The sequence below is a fragment of the Nicotiana sylvestris genome, chromosome 4, assembly GCF_000393655.2.
Source record: "Nicotiana sylvestris chromosome 4, ASM39365v2, whole genome shotgun sequence".
In the NCBI taxonomy this organism is placed as follows: domain Eukaryota; kingdom Viridiplantae; phylum Streptophyta; class Magnoliopsida; order Solanales; family Solanaceae; genus Nicotiana; species Nicotiana sylvestris.
The window spans coordinates 106,175,491-106,195,293 of NC_091060.1; the positions used below are offsets into that span (position 1 = coordinate 106,175,491).

Below are 19,803 nucleotides of genomic sequence, written 5' to 3' on the forward strand. Positions count from 1 at the left end.
CAAATCATACTAGGAATCTCCAATATTAATTCTGGACATATTCCTAAGTCCAAAATCACCACACGAACCTATTGGAACCATCAAAATACCATTCCTAGTTCGTTTTCACAAAAGTCAAACCTCGGTCAATATTTCCAATTTAATATTTTAAACTAAGAACCAAATATTCCGAATCAACCCAAAACCTCCTCGAAGTGCAACCAACTATTCCTACAAGTCACATAACTACAATGGAGGCATGCAAAGGTTTCCTCGGACCGGACGAATAAAGGTCATTTTCTACCAAGGTTATGCAATTATGTGGTCAATCCTAACTAGGTAATATGATAAAGGCATGATAATAATAAATAAATAAAACCAACCCTATATAATCATGATTTTACAATACTCAATGTTAAATTATCCCACATAGACACAAATAAAGGATGTAATCATAGATCACCTAAAAAGAAGTTAAAAAAATAACAAGATTGAAGTGATGTATACCAGATTGTGGTAGTGTAATAGGAAAGACTGGATTATATATCAAAGATTACGTAGTGATTACTTCGTCGAAAAATTGAAAAGCCCTAAAACTGGCCCGAATTTATGGACTGAATAATCTGAGTCCAATTTAAGTATCGGAGCAGAATATTCATCCCGAAGTGCTTAACAAATAACCAATTGCAAAACTAAAAGTTTGAACAAGCAGAATCATTCTGTTGAAATCCCAAAGAAAATAAAGTTAGAAAAGATTAGAATCCCCATAAATCATTTGATCCCAAAGATATAGACTATGGATAAACAGAAAAAATTAGAAAGTTGACAGAATGGTCGGAACATGAGTAACCAGATGTCTTTGAAGTAGGATGCGCATAAATATCCTCTTCTTTGTTGCCTTCATCCAAGTCCTCAAATCATCTACTGCTAATATTACCCTTAACTACTTCGCAATTTGTATATCAACTGATAACTCTCTTTGTGCATACACGAATAATCATGTAATCAAGAGGAAAAGGAGAGACATCCAAAGGAAGGGGTAGTCAAGGGAAATGTAGAGGTAGATGTGCCATGCAGCCAGGTGCACAAAAGTCAATCGCCAAGAAAATAACTACAGGTCAAGGGAGAGGTAGAAGCCTCTCAGAGTCAGATTCTTATGTCCCATCTAGGGAAGCCTCCGAAGGAAATTCTGTGTCTTTATCTAAATAGAAAATGAGGAGCAGTCTCGACCACAGGGGCAGTCTGAGCCCCAAGTTGTTCCCTTCACATCTCAGAGCACCTCTCAGGGCACAACTAATATCAGTTATGAGTCAAATGTAGCTGCTCCGAGACTCTGATTCTGATGATTCCCCTGATGACGGAAAAGGGGGAACAATTGCAAGAGATGGCATAGTGAGGACAAAGAAGAAGGTGGTTTGGGAAGACCTATTCTGCGGCCGCATAATGCGTCGCAGAACCTCCATCTGAAAAAAATTTATGCTGAAACTACGATCGGGGTGCGGCCCGCGAAATCATTGTGCAGCCGCATATGGACCGAAATTGGCCCTACAATTTTGCTCAAGTTTCTGCTTAGATTCTGCAACCTGCAAAGTGATTCAGCAACCGCATAGTTGGCCACAAAAATGTCTTTTTATGCCAATATTTTCCTTAACTCCTCAGCGCATTGTTCATCCCGAAAATTCCGTACCGCAGCTTGCAATCTCGCCATGAAGAATCTCTACAATCTTTAACACATAAGTCTACCTCAGCACCACGAAATCCCCGATTTTAGGTAAAATTTTACTGGGCCTTACATGACAGATTCAAAGGTGTAGTCCTGGCCATTTGATATGATGATTAATTCCACTAGCCCCTTTGATCTGTACAAGTTGCAAGACCCCAAGAACCCAAAGAAGAGCAGTCAACTTTTCACTACTACTAGCCAGTCTGATGAGCCTGTAATAATAGTCCTGGCTCCTTTTATATTCCTTCCACTTTAGTTGAGCCTTCCATTAGTGCTAGAGATACTGTTCCTGAGCCACCATCAACCCCTGCTCCATTACCTACACCATCTTTGAGGCTGGTGCCTTTGCCTAATGGCTAAGTGTCTGTTTTACGAGTTTTTTAGATGCTAATGAGTCTTAACAACTGGATGTAGACAACTACATCAAAGCTATCCGAGATATCTAGTACAGTTGCGGGGAAAAACTCTACACAACCGGACCCTTATGGCATTAACATGAAACTCACCAAGATCTTGGGCAACCAAAAGGAGATTATGGATACACGTGTGCAGCATGGTACAGTGATTGAGCGGCTAACCAAGCAAGTGAAGAAAATGAGAAAGACACGGGCCATCAAGAAGTCAGTTGACTCACTCCGAGCTAAGGTGACTAGGATAGTTAAGGCCAGCAACTTGTCGTTTGACATGCTGATTGACCCCATCCACCCTCACCCAATTCAACCTTCTCATGAGGACCACACTGCTTAGGCTGAGGAGCCTTGCCTTACATTCAGCACAGCTGCTACAGTGCGTGATATGTTCACCTCTCAGGCAGCTCCCGTAGAGGATGATGACACTATTCAGTTAGTTGAGCCGGCTCAGACTGATACTACTGGTGATACCATGATGATTGACGACCCTTAGAGAGTTTCTTCTCCCCTCTCTGCTTTTTGATTTTGTTTTGCTAATCATTGGGGACAATGCTTACTTTTATTTGGGGATGGAGAATTTGATATTTGATGATTGTTAAATTTGATGACACTAGGATGTAATAATTGGATGATTTATTTTGTTTATCTTTAGTAGTAATTTATAATTTTGTTTGTTTTGGTAGTGTAAATATTATGCTTTTCCTTCTTTTGTTGATAATAGCTTTTGATTTTCTTAATGACACGGTTCTTTCCAAAGGTGGTTTCTTGTGTGAACCGGGTAATTTTATAGAAATACGAAGTACAATGTCTGGAATAAGAAATACATTGTTCCAAGCAAATAAATAATAGCACAACTATAAGAAATGTGACTTCAAGGCATGCGAACGAGAGTGCAGCACTACCTCGAATCTCCTCAAATCACCAACTAGTCTGTCCTCCGAGTACCACTAGGTTTGATGCCAAAATCTGCACAAGAAATACAGAAGTATAGTATAAGTACAACGGCCCAATATACTCTGTAAGTGTCGAGTCTAATCCCGACAAGGTAGTGACGAGGCTAGGACAAGATACATCAATGCAACCTGTGCAGTTAAGTAACAAAAAAATAATGAGAAATATTGCAATTAAAATAACAAGAGAAAATATCAAGTAAGACTGCAAAATAGATAACAAGTGAGATAACATGTGTAATAGCGAGAAGTAATAATACGATAAATGATGGAAGAAGAAACTAAGGAATATAAAGACTATACTTTCAAAATAACACCAAACAAGCCTTTCATAATAACTCAAGTCTGATAAATTTACAAAACAACCATGGAACAACCCTCAATTTGCATAGTAAAAGAAAGGAATAAGAGATATCAATCAAATGATACTGTATCGCCCTTCGTGCTTTTACTCTCATCCTCATAAGCACGGAAACACCCTTCGTGTAATTCAATCTTCCTCACCAAGCATAAATATAATAACTAGCATGGAAACACCCTTCGTGCATATTCACTCTTCCTCACAATCACGAAAATACCCTTCGGGCAATTCGTGCAATGATATTAATATACAAATAAAGAACGAAAACATGCTTTGTGCATAATCACACTTTTTCACAAAGGATAAATATATGAAACAATACCAAATAAGGTGGGAAACACATACAACATCAGGAAGAATGACTGAACATAACTTGCCTTATGGAGAATAACCATCACTTTTATACCAATATCCAAATCAACAATTCAATTATCTCAATGCCCATATAACAACAAGCTCAATATAGATATGAACATGAATGAGATCAACCAATGAGTTTCATAATTTATTTAGAGCATGGAAGACATAATACATAAAGCAACAGAACATAAATAAAAATAATTCTACCTACATGCTTAACCCATAGCAAACGCATATACACCCGTCACCTTGCATATACGTTGCCCCCAACACATATAGCACATAACAAATAGACATAATTACATTTAAATTCCCTTAAATTAAGATTAACCAAGATACTTACCTCTTTTCGGCACAAATCAACCCTCCAATACTGACGTTCCTTTAGCATAAGCCTTCAAACCACTCGAATCTAGATAATTAAAACTTAAATAAGTCAAAAAAGATTTAGAAACTGCCCTAGTATCAAAAAGGTTCAATCTTTGACAGATTTGGAAAAGTCAACAAAAAGTCAACCCAGACCCACTTTTTTCCGTGATTTGATCTCAAATCGAGGTCTGAATCTCTAAAATTTAAAATCTTAAGTTACTACCCAAAATCATATTTCTACTCTATAAAATCCTAGATCTAGAAATGAAATATATATATATATATATATATATATATAAAGAAACATGGAAATTAATCAAAAACAAGTTGAAGTTACTAATCTATGAAGTTGGAATGAATATCTCTTCAAAATTTGCCTCTACACGAAATCTAGATCTCAAAACTGGAAGAAAATGAGCTAAGGCTCGAACCCTTAACCCTTTTCCCAACTGCAGATGTCGTAGGTGCGACAGAAGTACCGCAGAAGCAACAAAATAGCCTGCAGAAGTGGACATGCATCGGTGCAAATGTCGCAGAAGTGATGAAGTTCCACAGAAGCGGTCAATATATATGCGGCCCAAGCATCGCATATGCGACCTTCCCCCTAAGCCAAGCTCTTCGCAGATCCGAGCAAATATCCGTTGATACGGTGCCGCACCAATGCTCAACTTTTCACAGAAGTAAAAATGCCTAGCTCCCCAAGTCTGGCAGATGCGAGCCAAAACTCCGTAGAAGCGATTTCACACTTGTTCACCCGACCATAGTAGATGCGATATCTACAACATCAGCAATGACAACACTTGCCAAAATAGCCCAAAATCAATATGAAACTCACCCGAGCCCTTCGTGCCCCAATTCACACATACAAATAAGTATAATTGATGTTGGGCATATTTTCATATATTTCTATATTAATTTACTCATAGTTTTCCGCTTTTTGGTTATGTTTGATAGGAGTTTATACTTATTTAGGTGTTAAATAAATAATGTTGGTACTTTGGACATAAAATTTGGGAGAAAAATAAATATTTTAAAGTATATTTTAGACACTACAATAATAGGCTCATGAAGACATAATGATGGGGTTATGGTTAAAATAAGAAAAGATAACAAGAAAAGAGAGAAGGAAAGGAAAAGAGTTAAAGAAGCTTATCTAGATGAAGTTAGACAACAAATGAAATTGAAGTACAAAACACGCGTCACGGGTCTCTTAGCTCGCGTTTAGCCTCGCGACACGAGGTCAGTGCTAGATGTCGGGCATTAGGTATGGCGACACGTGGGGTTTGGTTTTGAGGCTGTTGTCTCTTTTTTGTTTTGGATTATGTTATTTCGTCTAGGCTTTTTCATACATCTATAAATAGTCATTAAACACGATTTTTACATTACTTTTGACCAATTAAAGCACAGAGCTGCCGTGGAGGTCAGGTTTCATCTTTTTTCCACGAAACTTAGTAATTATTTTTTTTTTGTAAGATTTGTTATTTGGCTACCATGTTTATGTGGACCTAAACTTCACGTTCTAGGGTTGTGATTCTTTCATGACTATTGTTATTCGAATATTGATTTTGATTTCTTAGTTTATCATATTGGTTTATTTATTCAATCCTGCATTTAATTATTTGATTGCTTGATTACCAATTAAATACTATCTACGAATCTATAATTAAACTCGAATGTGAATTATAGCTTGCACATAGGATTGAGTAGAGCAAGTTTTGAACTTGGGCATTGGGGAATAGATTCGCGGATAGGATAAATATATATTCATTGTCTTGCTTGATTATTATACGGGTATTATAAATGCATGTTGATTCTAACTTTACAGACATATAGGTTAGCTTGAATAGGCGAGTAAGAGATCGATAGATTATTATGAGCAATATTAACCCTTTCAACCAATAAACCTAATAAAATAATTAGTTAATTCGAGTGAAGAATACAATAGGATTATTAGATAGCCCATAACCCTATATTGTTTTCATCGCATTAATAACATAAAAATTTGTTCTTCTTTTGTTCAGAGCTTACTATTTGTTTATATTTATTTTTAGTAGTTTAGATTAATCAATCCTAGTAATTCTTGTTTAGATAATTTGGATGGTTTAATTTAGTTAATAGTTGATAATAAGTCCTCGTGGGTTCGACTCTCTATCTTATCATTTTATTACTTGATGATCGCGTATATTTACGTGTGCGTTTGGCCGCAACAATAATAACCTCATATGAACTCGTTCGTAAGCTATAAATATCAAAATAATACCTACGATAAAGAATCAAATATCAAAACTCAGAGGTTTCAAAGTTCATAAACACATTTTTCCAACTTTCTATAATGAGCGTTGAATCGGCCTCGGGTCATTTGGGACCCAAGCAAACATGCGTACAAGTCTAAAATCATCATACGAATGTATTGGAATTGTCAAAATACCGATTCGAGGTCATATACGAAGACTATTAACCGTGGTCAACTCCAACAACTTTAAAGTTCAAAAAATCATCTTTTCTTTGTAGAAACACATCTAAACTTCCCGAAAATCAAAATGGACCACGCACACAAGTAATAAATCATCAAATTAGACTATTCAAAGTCTTAAAGCACGAAATAGAAAGCTAGAACTCTAAATGACCTATCCGGTTGCTATATGAAAACTAGTATTCACTTACATATTTTATGTCACGTACCAAAATTCTACTGGAGCCGTGATAGCGCCTAAAACCACTTACTAGGCAAGCCAACAACAAATATGCAGAAATAAACTTCAACAAAATTAAGAAATAATCTCAAATAACGGAATAGTATAAATAACTGAAGTTAAATGACGATGCAATTGAAGTAACCCCAAAATCTAGTGTCACCGAGTACATGCGCTCTATAGAGTATTAAATACAAAGTCTGAACGAAATACAATACTGTCTGGAAGACTGAACAGTAATAATATGATATAAAGGAGGGGATTTCAAGGCCTGCAAAAAGAACAACAATGTTACCTTGAAATATCCAACAATTCGTATACGGCTCACTAGCAACCACCACGATCAGCAACACCTGGATCTCCACACGAAGTGCAGAGTGTAGTATGAGTAAACTTGACCCCATGTACTTAATAAGTAGCAAGACTAACCTCGGATTGAAAGCAGTGACGAGTTTGGCAAGGTCTGATACTCACTTTCAACAGACAACAACAAAAATAGCAAAATAATGGCAACAGGAAAAGCAGCTCAAATAATATTAGGTTCAACTATATCATAATAAGAGGAGAAATAATCATGCTTTTCAAGTAAATAAGTTAACGCATCAATTTTCCACGAAAATCACCTAAACAAGGATTTATCAAAGTAAACTGTGATTTCAAGCTCTAAACATTAAATAGAGATATCAAATACTAATTAGCATGAGAAAAATACATCTATATTCCTCCATGATAAATATACATGCCAAATCAATAATATCACAACTTACTCATCAAGTATACAAAATCTCAGCACATCCATAGTATCTAGCCCAACTACCCCTCAATCATACTTTTAGCACTATCATGGTGCCTGATACAATGCCCCTGGATCATCGCACCCAGACACCCACTCAGCACTGTATGGGTACTTGACATAAATCCCTCACTCCTGCACTCACATGTTATTACCTGACTCCGGAGGGACGAATCCTAGCCCAAGTGTTGATCGGATCAAAAGTGAACGATCACAATCACACAACCTAATAGGGGTCTAGCGTAAGCGTTACGTCACAATCAATATCAACACTAAATCATCAATGTTACTCAACCCAGTATGGGGCCTTCATGCATGAACCACCTCACAATAAATACCAACACGACTTTACGGCCCAAGATTTGTAATCAATCCGCTCAAATCTCAATATACCAATATTCATAGTATCATAATCAATATACCACACAAAATATATCCATATGCCACAAGTCCACAACTCAGCTCCAAAACCTGTGTCACACAAATAAGGACACTAACAACATGTGGGATCACATATAATGAAAATGACAGAGATATAATACGCGGATATCACATCATGATTGAAATATGACTATAGTTAAGGCAAATAGCTAAATATTTTTTAAAAAATAGCCCTATCATGTTTCAAATAGATAAGCACATAACCTAGATATGTTTTCTAGCACAAATAATATCTCACGTAGTCATACAAGTGGAGAAAATATTGTATCAAAGAAGCATGATAACAAAACAAGACATTTAATAGCCTAAGGTCTACCCGGATCATGAATAAATACGGTGCATGCATATATACTCATCAACTTGCATAAATGCCACCCCCTAAGGCATATAATAGCCTAAGGTCTATCCGAATCATGACCAAATATGGTGCACGCATATACAATCATCACCTCGCATATGTGTCACCCCAACATATAGCAAACATCATAGCTAATTAGAAAAATGACCAAAAATTAAGCTTAGGCAAGATACTTACCTCAATATTCCAAGAATCATTTTCCTTTTAAATCGCCTCCAAACAAATCAAATCCAGTAAAAAAAACACCATAATGTCAAATAATACTAAAGGGGATAATTACTTAGCATAATAGCTCAATCTTTAATCAATTATACAAAGTCAACTAAAAATACAACCCATCCCACATTCTCATAACCCGAAAAATCTCATAAATCTCGACTATCCATTCAGATACGAGTCCAAATATACAAGTTTTATCCAAATCCGACTCCAAATCGAGGTTCAAATCTCAACTATTCACTCTCTAAAAATGTAGCTCAAAAACTCCCAAATTTTACTTCTAAATCCCATAATCTATGTGTAATAATCCATGGGGAAATAAGATATAATATCAAAATCAAGTAGAATAACTTATACTCAAAGTGATGATGAAATTCTCCCAAAAAATAGCCTATATCCAAGCTCCAAAATTCAAAATGGTGAAAAATATACCAAATCCTCGAAATATAAGCTCATGCCAGCAATTTTTGCATTTGTGGACAAAATAGTTGCTTCTGCGGCTGTAACCTCGCGGATGCTCAAACCACTAAAACACACGACCCATCGCTTCTGCGAAGAAAAATCCACTCATGCGGAGCCGCTGGTGTGATCCAAATGCGCATCTCCTCCTCTGTCTCAGAACTGCTAACTCTACATCAGCAAACTCCCATTTTCAAGTCCAAGTCTATTTTTGTGCACTCCTTCCCGCCTCTACGCCCTCGCACATGCGATTAAGTTCCGCATGTGCGACACCCAAGAACAAGTTTTACCAACTTGCCACCAAATAATCCAAAATCAATCTGAAATACTCCTGAGCCCCCTGGGACACCCTCCAACCATATCAACAAGTGTGAATACATCATCTAAACTTATCAAAATTCCAAAATACAACGAATAACATCAAAATCAAGAATCCACGATTAAAATCTCTTAAGTTCCAACTTTCCAACTCCCCGAATATGTCCGAATCAAGCCTAAATATTTCGGATTCTAATTGAAATTCACACACAAGTCTCAAATCACTAAATGGAGCTATTTCAAGTTTTGAAACTTTTATCCAAGTCTGATATCATCAAAGTCTACTCTTGGTTAAACCCATGAACTCTCTAAACCTTCAAACTTCCAACTTTCGGCAATTAGAGCCAAAATCCTCCAAATCTAAATACGGACATACGCCCAAGTCCAAAATCACCATACAAATCTATTGGAACTATTAAAATACCAATCTGAGGCCGTTTACACAAAAGTCAAACCTAGGTCAACGCTTCCAACTTAAGCTTCCAACACATGAGCTTTTAAGAATAGAGTTTACAAAGATGATATGAAGTAAATACATCTTCTGTTTGAAAAGTACATAAATAGAGTTTTATAAATCTAAGGCTACCTTGAACAAGGGGCAGCTACAACAGGGATGTATGTACACCTTCAAATCCAGAAACCATCGAACACAGCAATAACAGCAGCCAACATCTGCACGCAATGTGTAGAAGTATAGTATCAGTACAATCGACCCCATGTACTGGTAAGTAACAAACCTAACCTTAGGTTGAAAGTAGTGACGAGCTGGAACATAGGTCAGGTCCAACATCAATAAACAACAGCAGTTCATGACAACATAAAGCAATTAAATAAAGAAGTAGCTCAGAGATAAAATACTCAGCCCTTTCATAGTTTTCCGAAAATAATTCCACTTTTCAAGTATAGTAGTGAAAACTCAAATCCTTTACCGAAATCGTCAAAATATGAGTAAGTTTGAAAAACTGTAATTTTTCCCAAAAACCTTTCATCAGGTAAATGTTTCATTTTCATATAGCATGAGGAAAGTACATCTCTATGCCCACATGTCAAGATACAGGTAAAATCATGAATGTCACCAAAACCGGGCAGTAAAAGAAAATGCATCTCTATGCATGTATCTCCAGTACGCATGTCAAATGCAATGCCTCTCAGTGATGAGCTCATGTACTCACACTCTCAGAGTACTCTACCTCACTTTCTCGATTTATCTCTCACCGTGATCAATACTCAGCACACTCAATCACTCAGCACTGTACAATACCCGTTGTGACGTGCAACCCTATCCACATATATAAGGCTCATTGCGGCGTGCAACCCGATCTATATACATATAGCCATAAGGCTCATTGCGGCGTGCAACCCGATCTATATATATATATATATATATATATATATACATAGTCGACTGCACTCATTGGGGGTGTGCAAACTCCGGAGGGGCTCCTTCAGCCCAAGCGCTATAACGTTGCGGCGTGCAGCCCGATCCCATAATATCACTCTCACTCAGGCCCTTGGCCTCACTCAGTCATCAAACTCTCCACTCTCACTCGCGGGCTCACAATGTCATGAACTAGCCCGACAACAACGATATGATGTATTAAAAACAACTGAGACTGAGATATGACATGAATGCATGAATGTGACTAAGTACAAAATATCAATAAAATTAGTGAGATGACAGCAAGGAATGACCACTATGGGTCCTAACAATACCAGCATAAAACCTAAACATAATATCTAGCATGTTTGACAGCTCAATTACTTTATCACGTGGTGAAAATGCATATATTAACAAAATAGGGCCATTATACAGTGAAATGAAAACAACGGAGTCACCATTCATAGGGTGCACGCCCACATACCCGTCACCTAGCATATGTGTCACCTCATCATCAGTCACATAGCACGTAATTCAGGGTTTCATACCCTTAGCACTAAGTTTAGAAGAGTTACTAACCTCGAACAAGCCAATTCCAATATCGGGCAAGCCAAGCGATGCTCCAAAAAAACCATCACACGTGTAGCGACCTCCGAACGGTTCAAAACTAGCCAAAAACAACTCAAATACATCAAATAAAATCCAAGGAAACAATTCCAAATGATAAGATCAAATCCTTAATCAAAACCCAAAACCGACCAAAAATCACACCCGAGTCTGCACCTCGGAACCCGACAAAACTCACAAAATTTGATAACTCATTCAATTACGAGTCCAACCATACTAGTTTCACTCAATTCCGACTCCAAATCGATGTTCAAAACTCAAAAATTCATGTTATGCAACTCTAGGCCAAAAAACCCCAATTTTCTCTTTAAAATTCATCAATCAAACGCTAAAATCGAAGATAGATTCATGAAATATAACCAAAATCAAGTAGATAACATTTACCCCAATTCATAAGGTGAAAATTGATTCAAGAATTGCCTTAATCTGAGCTCCACAGCTCCCAAAATGCAAAAATGACTGACACCCTCGAAATAGAATACTTTATAATAACTGGGCGAATCAATGAATCGCGATTGCGAAGAAGAAAATGCATTGCCCCTGAAAATACACTATGCGATTGTGTAATAAGCCATGCGATCGCAAAGCACACACTCTCAGTCTCAAAAAGAACCCACGTGAACGCGCCCCCAGGCTCGTGAATGCGATGAAGAAGCCATGAACACCTTCCCAGCTCAGCTCTACAATGCGAACATATGCACACCTACGCGAACGCGATGCTCAATCTGCAGTAACCTATGTGTACGTGGACCCATATCCGGGAACACGAAGAAGAAGAATTAGCCTGCTCCACTTTTCCCCTATGCGATCGTACCACTAAGCCCGCGATTGCGATGACGAAATGCGACACCAGATATCAGCAGGACACAACAATGAAAAATGAAGGAGAAATGATCTAAAATCAATTTGAAATACTCTCGAGCCCCTCGGGACCCTATCCAAACGAACTAACAAGTCCCATAACATAACACATACCTACTCAAGGCCTTAAAACACACATAACAATATCTAAATAACGAATCACACCTCAATTCGAAATCAATAAACTTTGAAACTTCAAACTTCCACAACCGATACCGAAACCTATCAAACCACGTCCGATTGACCTCAAATTTTGCACACAAGTCATTTTTAACATTACGGACTTGCTTCAACTTCCAGAATCAGAACTCGACCCCGATATCAAAAATTCCACTCCCGGTTAAACTTCTCAAAATTGTAACTTTCGCCATTTCAGGCCAAATTCTACTACGGACCTCTAAATCACAATCCGGACGAGTCCCTAATAGCCTGTTTGGCCAAGCTTCTTTTTGGCCAAAAGTGCTTTTTGGCCAAAAATTGAGGTGTTTGGCCAAGCTTTTGTAAGGAAAAAAGTGCTTTTGAGGAGAAGCAGAAAAAAGTAGTTTCTCTCCAAAAGCACTTTTTTGAGAAGCACTTTTGAGAAAAATACACTTAGAATCAGTTTTTTAAAGCTTGTCCAAACACTAATTGTTGCTCAGAAGTGCTTTTCAAACTAATTAGCCAAACACAAACTACTTCTCACCAAAAGTACTTTTGAGAAAAGCACTTTTGAAAGAAAGCACTTCTCAAAATAAGCTAATTTTTGCAGCTTGGCCAAACGGGCTATAAGTCCAAAATCACCCAACGGAGCTAATAGAATAATCAAAAATCCAATCCGAGGTCAAATACTAAAAGTCAAACTTGGTCAATCCTTTCAAATTTAAAGCTTCTAGCTAAGAATCATTCTTCCAAATCAATTCTGAATAACCCGAAAACCAAAACCGACGTTTCGTATAAGTCATAATGCATCATATGGAGCTACTCATGCCCTCAAACAACCAAGCGAAGTGTAAATGCTCAAAATGACCGATCGGGTCGTTATAATACCATGTCATATACTTTAGCCATATTCAACTTCAATACCATATTACCATACAAATATGGCTTAGTACTATTATGGATCATATCCTATGTAAGCATAATGTTCTCAGATATTGACCACCCTTTGATAAAACATATTTGATTAGGAGATACCAGCTTTTGCATCAAAGGATTTAGTCTCTAGTTCACCAATTTGGAAATAATTTTGCATGAGAAATTTCTAAGACTGGTGGGCCTTAGCTTAGTGAATGATTGTGGTCAATCCGCCTTTGGTACAAGAATTAGGTATGTATATGTGAAAGCCCTTGGAATAGATTTTCCTGCAAAAATATCCAAGACCATTAGTAGCAAATCTTCCTTTATGATCTCCCAGCATGAGTGGTAGAAGCTCCCAGATACACCATCAAAACCTGGAGCACTATGAGCACTCATTGAAAGCACCACATCTTTTAGTTACTTCATAGTAGGCAATGCATTGAGTGCCTCATTATCTGCTTCATCAATTAACTTAGGAATACATTCCAATGTTAAGAAATCACACATTGTGTGCTCTCTTTTGAATTGTTTCTGGAAAAAGGAAACAGCTTCTTTAGCAATCTCTGCATCTCCTCCAATCCAACTACCATCATCCTTCCTCACCGTTTTTAAATATAATCTTTTCTTTCTTCCATTAACAACAGAATGGAAGAATTTAGAGTTCACCTCACCTTCTACAAACCACTTCACACCAGATTTTTGCCTCCAAAATGCTTCTTCCTTCTTGTAAGCTCTAACTAGTAATGCATTAGCATGGTTTAGAACTGATCTATCAACTTCCGAATTGTCTGTGAGAATTCTGCTCTCAATGTCAGCAACTTTGCGTTCTAGCTCTTTAACTTTCTCAAGAATATTGCCAACAGTAACCCTAGACCATTCAGATAATTTATTGCATGTGTTTTACAGTTTTAAATGGAACCTCCACGTTGGTGATCCATGTACCTCATTGTCCCAGGCTTATTTCACAACAGATAAAAAATCAATTTCTTTAGCCCACAAATCCAAGAATTTAAAACATCGAATTGGATGCCTCAAAGAGTTTTGAGCAATAACAAATAGAGGTAAGTAATCAGAACCAGTTCTGATAAGATGATTGACACTCGTAGAGTCAAAAAAGATTCATCCATTCAAGATTGACCAAAACCCTATCGAGACTTTTCCAAACTCTCTTCTGAGGGAACCACACATTACACCATATGAAGATAGATCCTGAATATCCAGGATGAATGAGTTCACAATCCACAATGCACTGTAACAAAGGTAAGCTCTTGGACATCCTGTGAGGATCCCCTCTTTCTTGTCACTAGGATCTACTATACAATTAAAGTCACCAGTAATATACCATGGGAGCCTATACTTATCATGAATTTCTCTAAGGGAATCCCACAATTCTTTGTTCTGACTTTTATGATACTTTGCATAAACTGAGGAAATAAGCATTGAGAATCCATTCCATTTGATAATGCAAGTAATGTGTTGATCATCTTCTTCAACCACCTTTTATTCCAGTAGTTCATCCCAGAAAATCCAAATCTTATTGATGTTATTAGAGTAAGCATTAGCAAAGCCAAGTATTCCTTTGTATTTGTCCATTTTTTTAGCTTTGTAAAAAGGTTCACTCACAGCTATAAAGCTATAAAAGGGATCTTCTCTGATCTAACAAGTTAATTAAGTCTCTCAAGAGCCCCATTGGAATGGATGCTTCTGATGTTCCAAAATAAGAACTTAATCATGGAGTTAATTGGAGAAATGTTATTCCTGTGAGGATCCCACAGGCTTTTGTTTGGAGTGCCTTCCACCCCTTCCCCTTGTTGGTTGTCAGCCTCCCTTGTTGCTGCTTCTACCTCTGCCTCTACCCCTAGGGGATAGATGTAACTTGTTAGTTGTGATGTCAAATGCAAAGGTCACAGTAACATCCACCAAAGACTGGGAGTAGAATGTCTTTACCAGAGTGTCTGCTTGATCATCACTGTTGGATTTTTCCACGTCTCCCTGTTTGTCTACACGATCATCATTGTTTAGTTGTTCACTATCAACACTTGCATAATCCTCGCTTGCTTCTGAGATGATCTTATCCTCATAGTCCATGTCTTATGAGTTATCCTCCTCCTTATTAGATGAATCTATGCATCAGGATCAAACTCAAAATCATCATGATAATATTGTTCTTCTTCCAGGCTTGTACCACTAATGAGCTTCAAATAGTTGTTTTGAACCTCTCCGGGATCAATTTCGTCGTCTAATGCATTATTCTGCCCCTTCTTCACATGAGGATCTTTATCCTTTTTTGGCTTTAAAACTATTATGTTCCCAATCTGGCCTAAAATTTGCACTTGTTCATTTGGTATCCCTATATCTTTGTTTCCATTTCCCCACTTCTGTGTAGGGCGGAGTTTGATAGTTTCTTATTGGCTTCTGGAGTGGAGTGGAGCTCCATTCTCCTCCACTCCAGACTCTATTTTCTTCTTTCTTCCTCTCTGCGTCCTTTTGTAACTTGGTTCTGCTATGTTTCTCTCAATGTTGTCTTGAGATTTTGTATTCAGAGTATTTGATTGTACCTCTACAACTCTACATTTCTCTACCTTTCCTTTGCCTTTTCCGGGGACATCCTTAATAATAAGAAGTTGATGAACCACAATTGGCTCCTTAATAGTGATTTTTGTATTACTTCTGGAAATTTGTCTGGCTACTACTTACGAATCACATAGTTTTTCATGCATGTTTCCGTGATATAGCCATTCCCAATTCATGTGGGGGACTGTTGGGGTTTTTAAGCATTAATGAGGTTTTAAAAAGGGTGAATGGGAAATGGAAGGAAATAAAAATTTTAAGTGAAATTTTAAGTTTCCCTCCTTGACGAAGGAACATTGTCTCATATTGGAAGAGGGAGAGGTTTTTTATGGGTATATAAGCAATTTCTCTTCTTCTAGCTCTTAAAGAGTTGAGAAGAAGGCAAGCCTCACGCCGTCTTCGTCGTCGCTCGCTCGGCCCGACTCGAATTCGAATTCAGATTCGGATTCGGATTTGGTCAAATGATCGATTGATTGATTAATTTTTTGGACCAAATTTATTTGTTAATAGTAAAATATTAACAGAAATGTTATTAAATATTTGTTTTAATAACAAAATATTAATATTAAAATAAATATTAATATTAAATCCTCCAATCCGTTTTTCAGTTGTGTAACTGAAAATTAAACTACCCTCTTCAATTTTTCCTCTTTATTTTTGTAACGACCCGACCGGTTATTTTGAACTTTTACACTTTGATCGCTAGCTCTCGGGATGACTTGCCCCGTGTGATGTATTATGACTTATGTAAATCGTTGGTTTTGGTTTTCAAGGTAATCGGAATGAATTTGGGAGAACAGTTCTCAGTTTAAAGCTCTAAATTTGAAAGGTTTGACCAAAATTTGACTTGTTTGTATATGATCTCGGATCAGGATTTTTATGAGTTAGTTAGCTCCGTTAGGTGATTTGGGACTTAGGAGCGCGATCGGAATGCATTTTGGAAGTCCGTGAAAAGGTTTAGGCTTGAATTGGCGAAATTGAGATTTCGACATTTTCCGGTAGATAGGTGATATTTTGATTTAGAGGTCGGAATGAAATTCCGAAAATTGCAGTAGCTTCCTTGTGTCATTTGGGATGTGTGTAAAATTTCAGGTCATTCGGACGTGGTTTGGTTGGGTTTTTTATCAAAATCATATTTCGGAAGATTTTAGGAACTTAGGCTTGAGTCTGATGTGTTTTGAGCGATTTGATGTTGTTTGAGATGTTTTGATGATTGGAACAAGTTTGAATAAGGTTTTAGGATGTGTTGGTGCCTTTGGTTGAGGTCCCGGGGGCCTCGGGTGAGTTTCGGGTGGTCAATCGGACCATTTTGAAGTTTGGAAAATTGCAAATTTTTGTTCCAGCAGTTGCAGGTATTTTGGCCTTCACGTTCACGAAGGAGAGCTCGCGTTCGCGAAGGGCCGGATTTCGTAAGCTTCGCGTTCGCGAGGATCCAGACCGCGTTCACGAAGGTTTGTGAGGGGATTGCATCGCGCTCGCGAGTGAGTATACGCGATCGCTAAGGAGGTTTTGGGTCTGATGGGTCCGAGGTCAGTTATTCATCGCGTTCGCGAATGAGTGAACGCGTTCCCGAAGGTCAAAGTGGAGGAAGCATCGCATTCGTGACTAGCATGTCGCGTTCGCGTAAGGTAAAAGTTGGTCAACATAAATTTGTGCTACGCGAACGCGAGAGGTTGACCGCTTTCGCAAAGAAGGAAAGTCAGGCCTGGGCAGAATGTTTTAAGACGTCTTGTCCGTTATTTTGGGTCTATTTTCACCCATAGATGCTCGTTTTTGAAGATTTTTGAAGGAGATTAACGAGGGATTCAAGGGAAATCGATTGGAGGTAAGAATTGCGAACCTAAAACTCGATTATATTGTGAAATCCACCTAGAAATTCATGGAAAACTAATCCTAAAATTGAAGAACTAGGGCTTGAGAAATTGGACTTTTGAATTGGGATTTGAAGGACCATTTGAGGTCGTAATTGAGAACTTTTGGTACGTATGAACTCGTGGGGTGATAAGGAATCTAATGATGTAAAAATTTCTGAGTTTCGAGAAGTGGGCCCGGGGCTCGATTTTTGCTAATTTCAGGATTTTTGACATTTTTCGATTGTTTTCACTTGGGCTTTGCTCCCTTAGCATATTGTGATGTATTCGTTCTGATTTTGGATAGATTCGACGCTCGTGGAGGCCGATTAGAGGGGCAAGGGCATTGCGAGCTAGAGTTGTAGCCGGTTCGAGGTAAGTAATGATTGTAAATACTGTCCTGAGGGTTTGAAACCCCGGATTACACATCGTTGTGTTACTTTGAGGTGACTTACATGCTAGATGACGAGCGTGGGGTAGAGCACCGCTGGGGATTGTGACCTAGTCCATCCCGAACGACTATTTTAATGCGTATTTGATAGTTAACTGTTTGATGTTATTATACTTTAGGTTGTATGCCATGTTTGGGGCCTTATGCCGACTTGTTGGGACCCTTACGGGTATTTTTACTATCGTTCCTCACTCAACTTGTTTGAAAGCATATCCTCAGTCATGTTTTACCTGTTTACTACTCAAATCTGGCTTTATCACTATATTTTTAAAATTGTGGAAACTGTTTTGGGCTGAGTTCCCTGTTTTACTGATGGTCGAGTGATCGTGAGATGATGACTGAGATAGACTGAGGGTCTGATTGTGATATTGATGACTGAGATAGACTAAGAGTCTGATGGTGAGATTAATGACTGAGAGAGGCCGAGGGCCTAGTTATGAGGATTATATATCTATGGATCGGGCTGCACGCCGTAGCAATATATATATATATATATATATATATATATATATATATATATATACATATGTATATATATATATATGTATACATATATATATACATATGTATATATATGTATATATATGTATGTATATGTATATATATGTATATATGTATATGTATATATATGTATATATGTATATGGATCAGGCTGCACGCCGCAGCGATACTTATATGGATCGGGATGCACGCCGCAGCGATATAGCGCTTGGGCTGTAGGAGCCAGGCTGCACGCCGCAGCGATACTTATATGGATCGGGCTGCACGCCGCAGCGATATAGCGCTTGTGCTGTAGGAGCCTTTCCGGAGTCTGCACACCCCTTGTGAGCGCCGTTGACGAGAAATATGGATCAGGCTGCACGCCACAGCGATTACTATATGGTACCTATTGAGCGTGAGTGCTGAGTGTGAGCGCTGATTGGTAAGAGTTGAGTCAGGAGTGACTGAGAGGCTAGCCCGAGGGGCGATAGATATATACATGCACATAAGTGATACTTGCCTGAAGGGCCTGTTTATGAACTTAATTATTTTTCACTCCTATTAAGAATGAGTTTCTATCGAAGATGTTGATTTATTGACTGTTTTCACTCATCTTTATATTGAGCCTATGTTGAAGTGTCGAACAAATGTTTCAAAAACAACTTTCATTTAAGTTGGGGTTTATGAGATGTTCATAATTTGATCACTGATTTGACATCGATTATTTCCACTGAAATTTTAAAGTTATGAGGTGTTTATGATTACTGTTTTGCCCGAGGGGCTGTTTTACGAACTATATTTTGCCTGAGAGGCCGATTATGGTTTTCATCTCTTTTATTATAAATGGTATTGAACCCCTACTGAAATTGTCGGAAAGCATTTTCAAATAATTTTTACCAAAAGGTTGGATTTAAATGAGACGATCGACTCGTATTCTGACTTGGATGCTCGTTGTGCTTATTGAGTTTATCATAGATGTGGATTCATTGTTTCATACTGCTCAGTCTTTATTTACTCTTATTACTTACTGGGTTGGAGTACTCACATTACTCCCTGCACCTCGTGTGCAGATTCAGGTATTTCAGAACCCGGTAAC

At 37.9% G+C, this 19,803-nt stretch overlaps 1 protein-coding gene across 1 annotated transcript in view; it reads right to left on the bottom strand.

Moving 5' to 3' along the window:
* Positions 1–4,142: 4,142 nt before the first annotated feature.
* Positions 4,143–19,803, bottom strand: part of LOC104244339 (uncharacterized) — a 39,845-nt gene continuing 24,184 nt past the window's right edge. The window contains exons 2-4 of the mRNA XM_009799750.2: positions 10,020–10,105; positions 7,141–7,198; positions 4,143–4,195 (exon numbers count right to left, since the gene is read on the bottom strand). Of these exons, the coding sequence (XP_009798052.1) occupies positions 4,143–4,195; positions 7,141–7,198; positions 10,020–10,105 (197 nt within the window). The remainder of the gene's footprint in view (positions 4,196–7,140; positions 7,199–10,019; positions 10,106–19,803) is intronic.